General features: G+C 35.9%; 1 protein-coding gene across 9 annotated transcripts in view; it reads left to right on the forward strand.

The window, feature by feature from the left end:
* The window catches only part of KLHL8 (kelch like family member 8), a 60,621-nt gene extending 48,598 nt beyond the window's left edge, over positions 1–12,023 (forward strand). For 8 of the 9 annotated variants that reach the window (XM_027095912.1, XM_027095913.1, XM_027095915.1 and 5 more), the window contains 5 exons: positions 69–180; positions 4,062–4,230; positions 4,454–4,613; positions 8,579–8,780; positions 8,997–12,023. In XM_027095912.1, the coding sequence (XP_026951713.1) occupies positions 69–180; positions 4,062–4,230; positions 4,454–4,613; positions 8,579–8,780; positions 8,997–9,120 (767 nt within the window). In that variant the 3' untranslated portion in view covers positions 9,121–12,023. The remainder of the gene's footprint in view (positions 1–68; positions 181–4,061; positions 4,231–4,453; positions 4,614–8,578; positions 8,781–8,996) is intronic. The other variant, XM_027095919.1, reaches the window with a different exon arrangement.
* Positions 12,024–16,820: the final 4,797 nt, after the last annotated feature.

A 16,820-nucleotide genomic window follows, 5' to 3' on the forward strand; every position in this document is an offset into this window, starting at 1 on the left:
AATTATATATTGATTATATATAAATTTATTTACTTGGAAACAAATGAAAATACTTCTTTACTTTACAGGTAAAGTGTATGCAGTGGGTGGACATGATGGAAATGAACATTTAGGTAGTATGGAGATGTTTGATCCTCTCAATAATAAATGGATGATGAAGGCATCAATGAACACAAAGAGGTAGATGAGCATGGACATTTATTTTGATTTGTTGGTGGAAAATAAAGAAAGCTTCCTATAACTGAAAGGGCTAATTTTTTACTCTACATTTTTAGAAACTTTAAATACCTTCCTAAACACATTTTGTGAAAGCATCCAATGTGATGCTTCGTTATAACTTTCAAAATTTTCCTGAGAATTAAGAATAGAATCATGTCTTTGAGTATGATAATGATTGTCATAGTTTTGACTCATACCTGAGCATTTATTTAAATTTTTATTTTGAAATAATTTAAAATTTTCAGAAAAGTTTCAAAAATAGTTGCGTTCCTATGTACTAGTGGTGCTCAACTGAAGATAATTTTGCACATGGGGATACATTGACATCTAGTTTTCTATTCTTGATTAATTTAACATAGTATTTTTAACTGAGTTTTCTTGTGTGTTAGAAGTATGAAAACTTAGATGGAAATGTGAAGAGAGTTCGGCTGAAAAGAGATTTTTGGCCTTTTTTTCACTCATGAGGAGAATCTTAGTGGGGAAAACCTAGCCTTAAAATACACTACTTATCTATAAATGACATTTTAATACTTTAGTAGGGCTTGATTTATGCTACATGGTAACTACAAACAGTTTAAATTCTAACACATGAATTAAAATAGGGGAGAAAATCCTTAAGTACATTTTTAATCTTTATACTCTTGCCTCCTTATCATGCTAAGCTGGTTTTTAGCTGAGAATTGAGTGAAACTTGTCTAACAAAATAGCAGTTGAATTTCTTTAATCTTCTAAAATATATCCTGAGCACTACAATAGCTTTCCAACTGTATAAAAAATAATAGAACTGCATTTATTTTCTCATGTTATTTGTTTTTATAATTTGTATCCCCCCAAATCATTGTTTCAGTGTGTATTCCAAAATAATATTCATATGTTAAATACCTGGTTTTCTGTTTTTCCCCCTTTTTCTTTTTCATCTTTTCACTAAAATGGATACTGATGTTTGTTCAAGGTATGGTTTTATTGAAACCCATCATCCTAACAGAGCATCTCTAGGGGTTGATTTATTTATTCAGCAAATACTGGTTAAATGCCCATTACAGGATATACCAAGTGCTGAAGATACAGCAATAAATAAGACAGCCATAGAGCTTACATTCTAAAAGACAAGATAGAAATAAAGACATAATTACAAGGGTAATAATGCTAGCACTAGCGTAAGTAAAGAATGCTTGAGAGTGGAGTCCCATTTAACCTAAGGTCTGAAGGAACAAAAGAATTTAGACTCATTAAGTGGTGGGTGGTGGGTGGTGTAAGGTTGGTGGATGGAAAGAGATGAAGAGCCTTTGAAAATCTGGAGATGAATGAGAGCTGAGAGCATGAAAGAAGTCCCATGTGGCTGACAGATCAAAGGGGATAGTGTCAACAGACAGCTGAAATAGCAGGCAAAAAATAAGGGCCTTTCAAGTTTGCCAAGATTTTTTAATCTGGTGCGCTTTGAAATACACACACATTTTTTTTTTTGATAGTAGGGGAGTGATAGAATCAGATTTCTCTTTTCAAAGATCCTCTGCTATGAAATGGAGAATGTATTTGAGGAAGACCAGAGTGAAAACAGTCTGGGAAACCAAAAGGGTTATTGTAATATTTTTAGTTGAAGAAATAACGGTGGCTTGGACTAAAGTGGAAGAAGTTGAGATAGAGGAAAGAGGACATATTTGAGAGAGTTCAGAAGTGTACAGTCAACAAGAGTTTATAATAATTAGATGTGGGAGGTAAAAAGAACAATAAGGAAGAGGCTAAGATGATCCTTAAGTTTCTGGCTTAAACAACTGGATATGGATAGTGGTGTGACTTTCTGCATTAGGAAGAGCAAGACGGTGTACAGGATCAAGTTTTTGTTTGTCTTCTAATGGGTATATTAGTTTTCTCTTGCTGTGTAACCAATTATGACAAACTTAGAAGCTTAGAACAACATCCATTAATTAGTTCACAGTTCCACAGGTCAGAAGTCCAGGAACTGTAACTGAGTTTTCCACTTAGGCTCCACAAGACCAAAATCAAGGTGTAAGCTGTAGGCTCTAATGGAGGCTCTGGGGAAGAAACTACTTCCAAGGTCATTTAGGTTATTGATAGAATGCAGTTCTTTGTGATTGAAGGACTGAGTTTCTTGTTTTTACTGGCTGTAGGCCAGGGGTCACTCTCAGCTCCTAGAAGCCATTCTGAGGTCCTTTCCAAGTGCTCCCCTCAATCTTCAAACTAGCAGCAACTTGTAGAATCTACCACGTTCTTTGAGTTTCTGACCTGTCTTCTGCTACCAGCTGGAGAAACCTCTCTGCTTTTATAGGGCTTACGTGGTTAGATTAAGCTCATTCAGGTAATCTCCACTTTGCCATGTAACGTAGTATAATCATAGGAGTAAAACCAGAGGGTGAATATTGTGGAGGAAGACATCTTAAAATCTGCCTAGCACAAGGAGGTAGACAGTAAGTTTCACTTAGATTAAAGTTAAGGTTGAAGATCCAGACACACAGATTTGAAGTAGAAGCTGTATATATATCTGGAAATACATATTAGAGTTATAAATCTATGGAAAGAATGAAATTGCCTACAGAGAGAGTATAGGGTGATAAGAGGCCTTAGGGAACTTCATAATTCAGTGACAGCATAGAGAAGAAGGCACTGGTAAAGGAAGCTGAAAAGTACCAGCCAGAGATGTAATGGAGGAGGAAACTCAAACATGTGATGTCACAAAAATCAAGAGAGTTTTGAGGAGTAAGAAATAATCAATAGTGTCTTATGGTCTTGTGATTTAGGGGGTGAAGGGAGGGGGGAATTATATGGTATACTCACTTCTGCCACGATATAACACTTGTATATTCTAGAGTGTACACGCATGTGTTCACCTACACCTGAAAGTTTTTATAACCACAGTATTTTGTAAGTCATTGCTTTATACTCAAGGGAAAAGAAGTTAAGGACACAAAATGAATGACAACATTATCCTTAAGAATTCTTTCCTAGGATACTCTTTTGGTAAACTGAGAGTTATAATCTCAGTAGAGCAGAAGTTCTCTCCAGAAATAATAGTAGCTAATACACAGCACTGAATATGGGCTAATCACTGTTCTTGGTGCATTACCTATATTGACAAATTAATATCAGTTGTGTCTACTGCTTTCTCAAATGGGTGACAGAGGAAGAAGCAAGGTAGTAAAGGTTTAAGCAATACACATTATCCAAAGTATATACCAGGTCAGTGACAGATAAATTTTAGAATCGTTCAACTTTTGATTGCTGCAGTGTGTTTTTTAAGAAATTGATATAATTTTTTTTTCAGTCACCATTATGATGAATTAGCTTTTAACATGGGCTAAGTCTCTTCTGTTCCAAGATAAATAGATGCCCTTCAGAAGTTAAGCAATGTGATATAAAGCTTGTAATATAAAATTGATGTTCTTTTGTGTGATGTAATGAAACACTGCAACAAAATGTGCTCTGCAATTACGTGAATTTAGTAATGAGATTGACTTCTGACCTCTGTAGCAGACCATCTCTGTCAATTCATCAGTCTCTTAATTATGCAACTGAGTGTTTTACTAACTGAATGTTTTGGACTCCATTTATAGTATTTTGTTGGGTTTTCCTTTATTATTTCATTTAAGTTTAAAGTAACCTGTGTAGGCTATGCATTATAAAACTCCAGAGGGCACTGTTCACATACACTTGCACAATTTGGCAACCCTGTAGCCATCTATTCAGAAGCTTTGATAAACCTAAAAATAACAGGAAAAAGCCACATTGACATTTAATGTGATAAATGGGTACATTAGCAAAATTATTTTGCTACCTTTTTTCTGGAAACAAATGGAATGCTGAAGTGTCTTTTATTGTTTTTGCAGGCGAGGAATTGCCTTGGCCTCCTTGGGAGGCCCAATTTATGCAATTGGAGGGTTAGATGACAACACTTGCTTCAACGATGTTGAGAGATACGACATAGACTCTGATCAGTGGAGTACAGTGGCACCAATGAATACTCCCCGAGGAGGAGTTGGCTCTGTGGCTCTTGTGGTAAGTTATGTTGCAGCTTGCTCACTGGATTGCATTGCATCACATACCTAACCAAATAAGGAAAGGTCTGATGTATTCATATTTCCAGTATGCAGATATTGATTACACACCAGATTATTATATGAAATACTGCTCTCTTGCACATTCTGGTCTACCATTAGGACAGCATGTAAATCAATTCAAAATCTAATGTCTTGTGTTTTTTTTTTCTTTCTTTATTTAGAACCATGTTTATGCAGTAGGTGGCAATGATGGAGTAGCTTCTCTATCTAGTGTGGAGAGGTATGATCCACATCTCGATAAATGGATAGAAGTTAAAGAAATGGGTCAGCGAAGAGCAGGCAATGGAGTTAGTGAGCTCCATGGTTGCTTATATGTTGTTGGTGAGTGGATATTTCTCTAGTTTAATTTTTTACAGGACATACAATGATAGTGTCAGTGACACAAATTTACATTGCATTTAGGCCCAAGTGGAATCAGTCCTAAGATTTGCTTTTGAATTCTTAAGATTCATATTCAAGCTTCTTTGTTTACATCTTCATCTTTCATGTTTAAAACTCTACCTCTGTATTTTTACTTTACTTTTCTTGTCTTCATTTCAAGGGAATTGTGTTGACTAAGCAAACCAATAGGTATTTCATATGCATGATGGCAGTTAGTGTCTTTGTATTGCTTTTTGACTTACTGTATAATAGAGTTGGAGGGGAATAGCCAAAGCAATCTTGAGAAAGAAAAATGGAGGAAAAACGGAGCTGGAGGAATCAGGCTCCTGGACTTCAAACTATACTACAAAGCTACAGTAATCAAGACAGTATGGTACTGGCACAAAAATAGAAATACAGATCAATGGAACAGAATAGAAAGCCCAGAGATAAATCTACACACATATGGTCACCTTATCTTTGATAAAGGAGGCAAGAATATACAGTGGAGAAAAGACAGCCTCTTCAATAAGTGGTGCTGGGAAAACTGGACAGCTACATGTAAAAGAATGAAATTAGAACACTCCCTAACACCATACACAAAAATAAATTCAAAATGGATTAAAGACCTAAATGTAAGGCCAGACACTATTAAACTCTTAGAAGGAAACATAGGCAGAACACTCCATGACATAAACCACAGCATGATCCTTTTTGACCCACCTCCTAGAGAAATGGAAATAAAAGCAAAAATAAACAAATGAGACCTAATGAAACTTTAAAGCTTTTGCACAGCAAAGGAAACCATAAACAAGACGGAAAGACAACCCTCAGAATGTGAGAAAATATTTGCAAATGAAGCAACTGACAAAGGATTAATCTCCAAAATTTACAAGCAGCTCATGCGGCTCAATCTCAAAAAAACAAACAACCCAATCAAAAAGTGGGCAGAAGACCTGAATAGACATTTCTCCAAAGAAGATATACAGATTGCCAACAAACACATGAAAGAATGCTCAACGTCATTAATCATTAGAGAAATGCAAATCAAAACTACAATGAGATATCATCTCACACCGGTCAGAATGGCCATCATCAAAACATCTACAAACAATAAATGCTGGAGAGGGTGTGGAGAAAAGGGAACCCTCATACACTGTTGGTGGGAATGTAAATTGATACAGCCACTATGGAGAACAGTATGGAGGTTCCTTAAAGAACTAAAAATAGAACTACCATATGACCCAGCAATCCCACTACTGGGCGTATGCCCTGAGAAAACCATAATTCAAAAAGAATCATGTACCACAGTGTTCATTGCAGCTCTATTTAAAATAGCCAGGACATGGAAGCAACCTAAGTGTCCATCAACAGATGAATGGATAAAGAAGATGTGGCATATATATACAATGGAATATTACCCAGCCATAAAAAGAAACAAAATTGAGTTATTTGTAGTGAGGTGGATGGACCTAGAGTCTGTCATACAGAGTGAAGTAAGAGAAAAAGAAATACCGTATGCTAACACATATATATGGAATCTAAGGAAAAAAAAAAAAGGTCATGAAGAACCTAGGGTCAAGACGGGAATAAAGACACAGACCTACTAGAGAATGGACTTGATACGGGGAGGGGGAAGGGTAAGCTGTGACAAAGTGAGAGTGTGGCATGGGCGTATATACACTACGAAACGTAAAATAGCTAGCTAGTGGGAAGTAGCCGCATAGCACAGGGAGATCAGCTCTGTGTGTTGTGACCACCTGGAGGGGTGGGATAGGGAGGATGGGAGGGAGGGAGATGCAAGAGGGAAGTGATATGGGAACATATGCATAGGTATAACTGATTCACTTTGTTATAAAGCAGAAACTAACACACCATTGTAAAGCAATTATACTCCAATAAAGATGTTAAAAAAAAACTTAAAAGAGTTCTTGATAAGAGAGTGGGATATTGTTAGCACTTTAACATCTACAAGTAATAGAAGTAATACTGAGTATTTCAGTGCTTATGTGTATTGAATAAGAGAAATAACATAATTTTTTACCTTTTCAGTCTAGCCCAATCATCACAGCAGCTCTTTGAGGTAGTGAGAGACTGAGAGAGTGAATAATATAGTCACAGGCCTAAATAAGTTGACAAGGCTGGAATTTGAAGCAGGGTCTGTGAGAACCCAGAGTTCTTACACTTACACCATTGCTACCTCTCTCAGCTCCCTATCTAGCACAGGCATTGACATATGTTATATCTCAACAGGAGTATCATTGTTGCTGTTACTTGTTAAATCTTCTGGGCACTTATAGTAGAACAGACATGGTAAAAATAAGACTGACTCAAGTAGAACCTTAAAATAAAAACCCTCTTGGTCATTCAAGTTCTACTTAAAACAGGTACAACTGATTTGAATAAGAAAACTTTGAAGGTAACTGTATGTACAGGAAGCTAATTGCATCCTCCCTTTTCTGTTCCTCTGCTTTGAGTTCTTTGTTCAAAATTTATATGCATTAGCTAGGGAAATGATAGGGAGCCCATGAAAAAGAGGGCCATGAAAAATATAACTACCCTGTATTAAAAACTTAATCTCTTCTACATTAGCATTAGCAATAATTGAAAGTAGAGCCTTTGTTACAGTGAAAAAATGTTTTTTATCATGGTTGTGGTGGTGATAACACTATTACATTTGTTAAAAGTCACTGAATTATGAACTAAGATCAGTGAATTTTATTTTATTTTTTAATTAATTAATTCTTGGCTGCGTTGATTCTTTGTTGCTGTGCACGGGCTTTCGCTAGTTGTGTCTAGCGGGGGCTACTCTTTGTTGTGGTGCATGGGCTTCTCAGTGCTGTGGCTTCTTTTCTTGTGGAGCACAGGCTCTAGGCACATGGGCTTCAGTAGTTGTGGTGCATGGGCTCAGTAGTTGCGGCTCGCGGGCTCTACAGTGCAGGCTCAGTAGTTGTGACTCACGGGCTTAGTTGCTCCACGGCATGTGGGTTCTTCCCGGACCAGGGCTCGAACCTGTGTCCCCTGCTTTGGCAGGCGGATTCTTAACCACTGCACCACCAGGGAACTCCCGATCAGTGAATTTTACCTCAATTGATTTAATAAAATTAAACCCATTAGAGAAGTTAACTTTGTTGATTTTTTTTTTTAACCTGACCTTGTTTCTAAATAGACTGTCAGAATATCAACACTTCTGTCCTCAGGAAAATAGGCTTAGTCATCAGGGAGACCTATTACTCATGTAGACTGAGGTGGAGCCTAAAAAGAGACACATATATTTTTAAAGGAAAGAGCACTGTTAAAATAGCAGTCTCTGTGTTTAACAATCAGGAACATAATAAGTAACATTGTTAAGATGATCTGTGGAGAGGACTGTCGTCATCTAGAATAGGGAGCATGAAGATGTAGTTTTGGCAAAAATTGGTAAGAATTCAGTCATAGTCCACCATCTCTGTAATTATGATTACGATTATAGTACTAAGGGAAACAGTTGGAAAACTTTGACATATTTAAATGAGTCAAGTGACTTAGTGTAGTTTATTCTCTTCTCAAGCCTTCTTACTGTTTAAAAATCTAATATATACATGTACACACAAAGAGAAGGAATCTCAGTACTTTCTTGCTTGCCTCTAGGAAGCTAAGGGAAAATTATATGAATGTCCGTGGGTTTTTTTTCTCCTAAATTATCTGCTTAAATATAGGGACTTTAGTTTTTCTCACTTTAAGATTTTTAATCCTAATATTGAGGAAAATACTATTTAAATTATCTTGAATTGTAGTAAATGTATAATAGGAGTTGGTAGTAGTGATAGATGTTGGGATTTTCTAAAATGTTTTGAAAAGATTGGTTTGTAGAAGCTATTGAACTGAAATTTAATGGTTAATTTCTATGAAACATAATGCTATTTTAAAAATCTTTCTTTATATAGGTGGTTTTGATGATAATTCTCCTCTGAGTTCAGTTGAGCGGTATGATCCTCGAAGCAACAAGTGGGATTATGTAGCAGCCCTTACCACTCCCAGGGGTGGAGTGGGGATCGCAACAGTGATGGGCAAAATCTTTGCAGTTGGTGGTCATAATGGCAATGCATACTTAAATACAGTAGAAGCATTTGATCCAGTGCTGAATAGGTAATTTTTATTTCCTTTACACTTTAATGGGATCTTCCAGTAACAGATTATTCCGGAGTGCTAAAATGCTGCTACATGTAGTTAATAGAAAACTTTGGGGATAGCTTACTATCTTTCAAAACCAGTCCCATAATAGGGATTTTTTTGTTTTGTCTTTTGAGTAAAGTAAATCATGATTTGTTTTAAGATAACATCCTTTCTCCTCTATCTTTTCAGGTGGGAGCTTGTTGGATCTGTGTCTCACTGCAGAGCTGGAGCAGGTGTAGCTGTGTGTGCCTGTTTAACTAGCCAAATTCGAGATGTAGGTCATGGATCCAGTAATGTGGTTGACTGTATGTGACTTGAACTCCAGCCACCAACAATTTAATAACATCTGATAGGCAAGAAAGACTACCAGTATTTTGTAATGGCCACCTTTGAACAATTTTAACTACTACTAGAGTCTCATTTAAATGTAAACTGTTGTATTGTGACTAAGTGCAACTTTTGAAATGGTAGCTGAAACTACTAGTAATAAAGTTCATACTTCCCACTTTAACAAATAATGAAGTAGGGAAGGAAGACACTCTAACCTGAAACCATCTCTCCTCCAAAAAAAATGTGTTTAAAGGAGTGCCAAAACCTTGAAATTCCTTTTTTTAAAAAGTGTGTATGAATCAAAATGTAAAATGAAGTCATTTGCTGAGCTTTTGCCTAAAGGTGTTAACCTTAGGCAGTGGATTTTTCCTAGAGGGGAGATTGGAACCTATTCATCAACACAAGGATATCAGGACACATAACAGACCTGCTCCATTTGAAGATCTTTTCTACTTGGTGCTGATGAATTTATGCCTTGCTTTTTCTAGGTGTTGAGTTTTCAATTCCTTGGCTATTACAGAAATAGGAAAAATGTTTCATCTTTCTGAGTGCCCTTTAGTTGTGTTTTCAGAAGCTTATAGGAATGCTGTGGGAAGCCCTTAATTTCAGTTTGAATTGTTAGGACACCAAAAGATCTAACTGAACTAATTCCCTCTGAACGAATCTGCAGTTTTATTTTTTCATTGCATGCCGAAAGGATTTGTTTCATAATCAAAAATTGAACCAGAGGGGATATTAGAGGAGAAGGCTTTAAAGTCGACATTATTCTAGTGCCCATTTGAGAGCCTTGAGAGGGAATGGTGTCCATTACATGACTCCCTAATGAGGAGACTCCAAAAATATGTTTAACACTCTTCTTTGATTTAGTCATTTCATTTTGAACCCAAGATTTATTATCTTTCTATTTTGTTATTTGCCACCATCATAGTTTTTCTAAACTGTACAGAGTCTGGATTTATTTATTTTCAGTAAATGAATGCATTTTTACAAAAACCCTTTATAGATTGTAGTTGAACTGTTGAATACTTCAAGTCCATCATTACCAATAAAAGATATTGTAAAAACAGAAAGATTGAAACTGTTTTTCCTGTTATATTCTCTCCAGTATATTTATTGAACTTTAATTGAAAATATTTCTTTAGATTACTTTAAAGCCCAGGATATTGATATATCTACTGATCTAACAGCTCTTCATGGTTTTAGCAGCATTATAAAGTGGCTTATTTGTTATATGTGTATATTTTTATAAATATTTATGAAGAATATTAAAATATTATATTTTGTATTTGCAGTGCAAGTTTGGTACCTCTCTTTTAGGCCTTCCTAAATTTTCCTTTAGTCATGCCTTAGAATTTAGTATAGTTTACTGCTGTCAGTCATCTTGTTCACAAGGAAGCTGCGGCAGTGAAGAACACTACTCCGTCTGTCCAGCCCTGAAGCTCATTGCCTAGTAGCTGTGATGGTCCTTATTAAATGGCAACCTAGGCTTGTCAGTACAGTAAGGCAGAAGGCCACATTCCAAAAGCCAGTGCCTTGGATATATTAGATCAAAAAAATAAGAAGAAAAAATTGTAAGTGGGCTCAGCTAGCAGATAAAGGTCTATCGTGAAGCAGATTTAAATGTCCCAGTTTTTTGCTGTCAGCCTGTGGGCAAGTCCATAAGTCATTGCTGGATCTGAACCAGTGTTCTCTTGTACAATTGTAACCGTATTTCAGTCAATCCCAAAAGCATTTAACTCCGTAGCACTCAGTGGACTGGCTACAACTGGCTGGATGTGGAGGATAAGGCTCAAAACCTGGCTTCAGCTATTTCTTATGTCTAATGGAGTTCTTGTATTATAATGCTTGTCTAGGTATGGTTACTAGTGTGTTACATGTATTTTTGTGGGGGAGGGGATCTTTTATTCTTTCTAAGATCATTTAAAATGTTTTTTTCTTTAACATATTTCTGCCTTTGTCATGTGTATAGCATTTAGGAACATGAAGGTGTTACATTTCCATTACTGGTTTTATCTATACAGTAGTCATCTAACATTACTAAGTTGGTACCCTAGCTACCCATAAAATATGAACTACTCATAAGGGAAGTAAAGTGAAGTAAATGGAACATGTGGCTGGCTGTTACATCATGTGTGGGTAGTCAGAAGCACAGCCTTGAAGGACCTGACAATGGTTTGAAAAATTAATAGTAGAGTCAATATGCACCGTCTCTTTATTAGAAACATATTCTTTGAGATATGAAATGTGAATCAGGCTGAAGGAGTCATGCAACTGAAAGGTGATTATATTCACAGGAACAGAAGGATGAAATATTCAAAGAAGATGGCTACTTAATTGTGAGGCCTGTCCCTTTAACCTCAGATGTTAAGATCACCTACCAAAAAGACATAAAGTAGAGCTAAAATTCTAAATTATAAATGGAAAAAAGAAAAAGTAAAAATTTGCATATTTCTTTGAAAAGTATTTCTAGTTGCTTCTGTGTGATTCTCCCAAATAGTTATTAAAGCCACTGCTTTTACTGTGTTGTACTGCCACTTTAAAAACAAATTACTTGATACTGTTTTTGACTAATTTCACTATATTCTGTGTAACTAATTTATTTTTAAATGTTTGAATAAATTGTGTACTCTAAGGAGTATTATTCATTCTCTTAATTCCTAAATGCATTTTAAACTTACAGTGCTGTTAAATGCCTAGATAAGAGATTGTTGAAATTGCAGAAACTACTCTTGCAAATGGTACACTTGAGTGTTTTGTTCCTTTTTTCTCCATGTCTTATATCATAGAAAATGCATTTAGAATCTAATTCATGTCTTATTGGTTAAGAATGTTTTCTGTGGTTTCTTGTATCAGACTTCTAAAGAAATTATATTGGGGTGTCATTGACTCTGTCTCTTTTTCTCCTTTATGTGGAGTAAACAAGTGGCAATAAAACTTCTCTATAATATTTTCTTAAAACCATGTATTAGTGTAGTAGTATTCCAGCAAATCAAAATAATAAATTATCATATATACTACCAAGTACTGAGATCAGAAAGTTGCTATTTATTGATTCAAAATATGTTGCATGTACCTATTATAAGTAGGAACTTCTTCCTATGTAGTGTTCATAACTTTGCTTTTCATTGTTTGATTGCTTTTATAGAATCTTTTCAAAACTATGTAATTGTTTATTCTTGATCCTTCAAATACAAAATTGATTTAGTAGTTGCTGGAATATTTTTCTCCTCAAAGAAAAGATCTTTATGTTTAACTGAAAATAGGAAGATTTTTGTTAACCTGTACAAAAATTAAAGGTTAAAGGCAACTGATTTGAGCAATTGTCTCTTCAGCAATTGTAGACTTGTACTATATAGAAATAAGATTCTTTATGCATTAAGATGTTGTCCTTCCAATTAGTAACCTCATGAAGCTATAATTATGTTTTTCTACTTGCCATTGCTAAAAACTTTTCTGAAACTTCTCTTTGAAAACAACCTGAACATCCATTTGTAAGTCATCCAAGAGAATTAGTCTCATCGTAGTTATATGTTAATTTGGACCAGAATCTTAATAATGGCCCTATGTAGTTTATTCATCAGACTTGATTCAAAATATTTTATGACTATCACAGGTTAAATCTACCCTCAAAGAATTAGGTTTTCCTCTACTGGAAAAAAAATTTTCAAAAGTAAACAGTTCCAATGGAAGATTTCTAAAATTACCCTGAGCAATAGTAACTTCAGTGAAAGAAGTCTATATCATCTTTAGAAAGTCAAATACTGTACGATTTCAGTTATACGTGGAATCTAAAAAAAACAAAACGCATGAACATAACAGAAACAGTTATAGATACAGAGAATAAACAGGTGGTTGCCAGAGAGGAGGATGGGGAGAGGGGAGAGAAATAGGTGAGGGAGATTATGAGGTACAGACTTCTAGTTGCAAAATACATGAGTCATAGGTATGAAAAAAAGGGGGGGTCTTTGAAAGGAAACTATTTAAATGCAAAAATTCTGGTGGTTTTTGTTTTAACAAGTCATTTTTCCATTATCTTATTGGTTGTGGCTGAATTTAGTCCATCTGAACCATAAGGAGTTTCTTAAATTTGGGTAGTAGTCATGGGGAGTATTAATAACTACAATTTGTTTAATGTATAGTCTTCACCAGTCGATTGATTGACTGATTGATTAATGGCTGTGTTGGGTCTTTATTGCTGTGCACAGGCTTTCTCTAGTTCTGGTGAGCGGCGGCTTCTCATTGCAGTGGCTTCTCTTGTTGAGGAGCACGGGCTCTAGGCGAGCGAGCTTCAGTAGTTGTGGCGCACGGGCTTAGTTGCTCCGCGGCATGTGGGATCTTCCCGGACCAGGGCTCAAACCCGTGTCCCCTGCATTGGCAGGCGGATTCTTAACCACTGTGCCACCAGGAAAGTCCCACCAGTCACTTTATAATAATCTTCTAATCTTTACAGTCCCAAGCCCCACAGCATGCGGGATCTTAGTTCCCTGATTAGGGTTTGAACCCGTGTGCCCTGCAGTGGAAGCATGGAGTCCTGACCACTGGACCACCAGAGAGTTAAAGATTAGATTCAAATACAATAACTTGTCCAAGATCCACAACTAATCACTGGTTGACCAATATTCTTTGTGACTGAAAAATTCCAGTGTTCTACCTAACCACCTATGCCTCTGCTTTCTCAAATATCTGTAGATCTATATTTAAGGAAAGGTGATTTTCTTTTTCATAGTTTCTTTGTAGCAGTATGAAAGTATTTATGGTCACCATTTCTCTTTTTTGGTCACTTTCCATTTATTGAGATATAATTGACATAAGTTTTAGGTGCGCAACGATTCAATACATGTATGTATTGTGAAATGGTCACCACAAGAATCCATCATTACACATAGTTACAGTTTTTTTTCTTGTGATGAGTTTTAAGATCTCTCTTAGCACTTTCAGATATGCAATACAGTTCTGTTAACTATAGTCACAATGGTGTATGTTACATCCCCAGGACTTATTTATTTTATAACTGGAAATTTGTACCTTTTGACCTCCTTTACCTATTTCTCCCACCCGCTACATTGCCTCTGGTAACCACTGATCACTATATTTCTCTATGTAATATTTGATACATGTACAAAAATATATGTAACATTGAAGTTATTAAGCACAGTAATAAAACACCTATGTATTCACTCCCTAATTAAGAACTAGAACATTTCTGGTAGTATTGACTCTGCCTTTGTGTTCCTTCTCTATTCCAGTCCCCAGCCTCCCCTTCTCCCCAGAGGTGAGTACTGTCCTGAACCAATCATTCATTCCTTTGCTTTTTTTCTTTTGTTTTTATACAAATATACCAAAGCCACATATTGTTTACTTTTGTTGGTGAGCTTTATAAAATATAGTATTCTGTATGTAGTCTTAGTAATTTGATCTTTTCATTCAACAGGTTCATTTTTATAATTTATGTTGGGTATAGTTTTCCATATTTTTGCTTTTACAGTGCTAAAATGAACACTTGTATACAGTTTCTTAGTACACATGTGCAAGTTTCTTTAGAGTATAAACCTAAAAGCAGAGTTGGTTGTAAGACATATGCTTGATCAGCTTCATAACAGTTTTATAAGGTAATGTGAAATTATTTTCCAAAATTGTTGTGTGAGTTTACATTATGGTTTATTATTTACTTTCTATTGTAAGACCTGATTCTTACCAATCTGTTAGGTGTAAGATGATATTTTATTGTGGCTTTAATTTGCATTTTCTTGATTGTTGAGCTGAACATGTTTCCATGGTTATTAGTCTTTCCAGTTTCTCCTGTGAAATGCTTCTTGATGTCCTTTTTCCATTTTATCTATTTTTTTCTCATTTACATGAGTTCTTCATAATAGGATACTAATATTTCCATTTATTTTTATTGCACATATCTTCTAGTTTATGGCTTTTCACTTGGTTATTTTTTATTTTTATTTTTTTTGCGGTACGTGGGCCTCACTGCTGTGGCCTCTCCCGTTGCAGAGCACAGGCTCCGGACACGCAGGCTCAGCGGCCATGGCCCACGGGCCCAGCCGCTCCGCCGCATGTGGGATCTTCCCAGACCGGGGCACAAACCCGTGTCCCCTGCATCAGGAGGCGGACCCTCAACCAGTGCGCCACCAGGGAAGCCCTTCACTTTGTTTTTTGATAAAGAAAACTTCTTAACTTCAATGTATTCACATGTTCTTTTTTGTGTCTTAAGAAATTTATTGTCTATTCTGAAAGAAAATCTCTCATACATAGTCTTTAGTCCACCTGGAATTGATTTGTGTATGTGTGAGAGAGAAAAAATTTATTTTTTTACTGTGTGGATAGCCAGTTTTCTTCACACTGTTTAGTGACTAATCCATGCTTACCTCTGAACTTTATCTACATGGCCAATTTCCATGTAAGTAAACATCTGGGACTTTCTATTCTATTCCATTGGTCAGTCTGTCTAACCGAGAGCTGAGTGACACATAGGATGAATTACAAAGTATTCTCTCTTTTCTATTCTCTGAAATATTTAACATTGAAATAATCCATTTCTCAAATATTTAATAGAACTTACTTGTAAAACCACCTGAACCTACCACCTTTTGAGGAAAAATTAACTGCCAATTCAATATCTTATTGGTTATATGACCTTTTAGGATTTTTGTTTTAAGTCCATTTTGGTAAGATTTACTTTTTAAAATATCATTTGCTGGATCCCACAAGTTTTATTTGCACTGTTTTCATTAATGTTCACTTCTAAACATTTTGTAAATGTTCATTCCATGTTTTCTTTTGATCTGTGAGTTTAGAAGTATATTTTTAAATTACCAAGTATGTTTTTTTCTTTACTTTGGTCTGACCATGATCTGTTGGACTCCACTTCATGGAAATGTATTGAGACCTGTTTTATTGCCTGTTATGTTAAAATTTGTTATTTGTGTATTCTTGAAAAGCCTGACTAATGTTGTAATGCAGTTTCTGTATTTGTACATCATACCAAACTAGCTAATTGTGTTCTCAGGCTTCTACATATTGCTGTGTTTTTTTTTTGGTTGTTTGACCTATCAATAGACAGAAGCGTGTTGCCATTCCATATTGTGATTAGTTTTCTGTGTGTGTGTGTGTGTGTGTGTGTGTGTGTGTGTATGTTGAGGTTTTCTGATGTACATTTATGCTAATTTTAAAAAATTGAACGTTTTGTTTTTAAGTAGTGTATTTTCAGGTATGTATTTGATTCTGTCTGTTCGTAGGGGCTTTATCCTGGACTGGAACTTGTATTGGTTAGTTTTGAAGAGTTCACGAGGCCCAGCCATTTCAGACCTGCCTCAGACCCTTTGTTCTCTCTTGCTATTGGAGAAGGCAGAAACACCTTCCAGTTTCAGTGCTGTTCTGGAGTTGGTCCTCCAAATATCTCAGTGAGTGCCTTTGGCTCTCTTGTGATTCACATACTGCTTGCTTCCCCCCTGCTCAGTTATTAATATTGTGCAGGTCTTATATCTGCTCAAATTGTGGGGTTCCTGAAACACCTAGTTTGATTAGGATATTGTTTTAAAATTTTTGTTATCCTACTTACCCTGGCTGGTTTATGTTTTTGGAGGGGTGAGGATTAACTGGTCAGAAATTTTACCACAGTTGTCCAGGAAGTTTTTTTAAATGAAGGTTTTTTGTGTTTCCCCTCCACCTCCTTCT

The sequence above is a fragment of the Aethalodelphis obliquidens genome, unplaced genomic scaffold (genome assembly GCF_003676395.1).
Source record: "Aethalodelphis obliquidens isolate GAN/ISIS:26980383/991018 unplaced genomic scaffold, ASM367639v1 scaffold95, whole genome shotgun sequence".
NCBI lineage: Eukaryota > Metazoa > Chordata > Mammalia > Artiodactyla > Delphinidae > Aethalodelphis > Aethalodelphis obliquidens.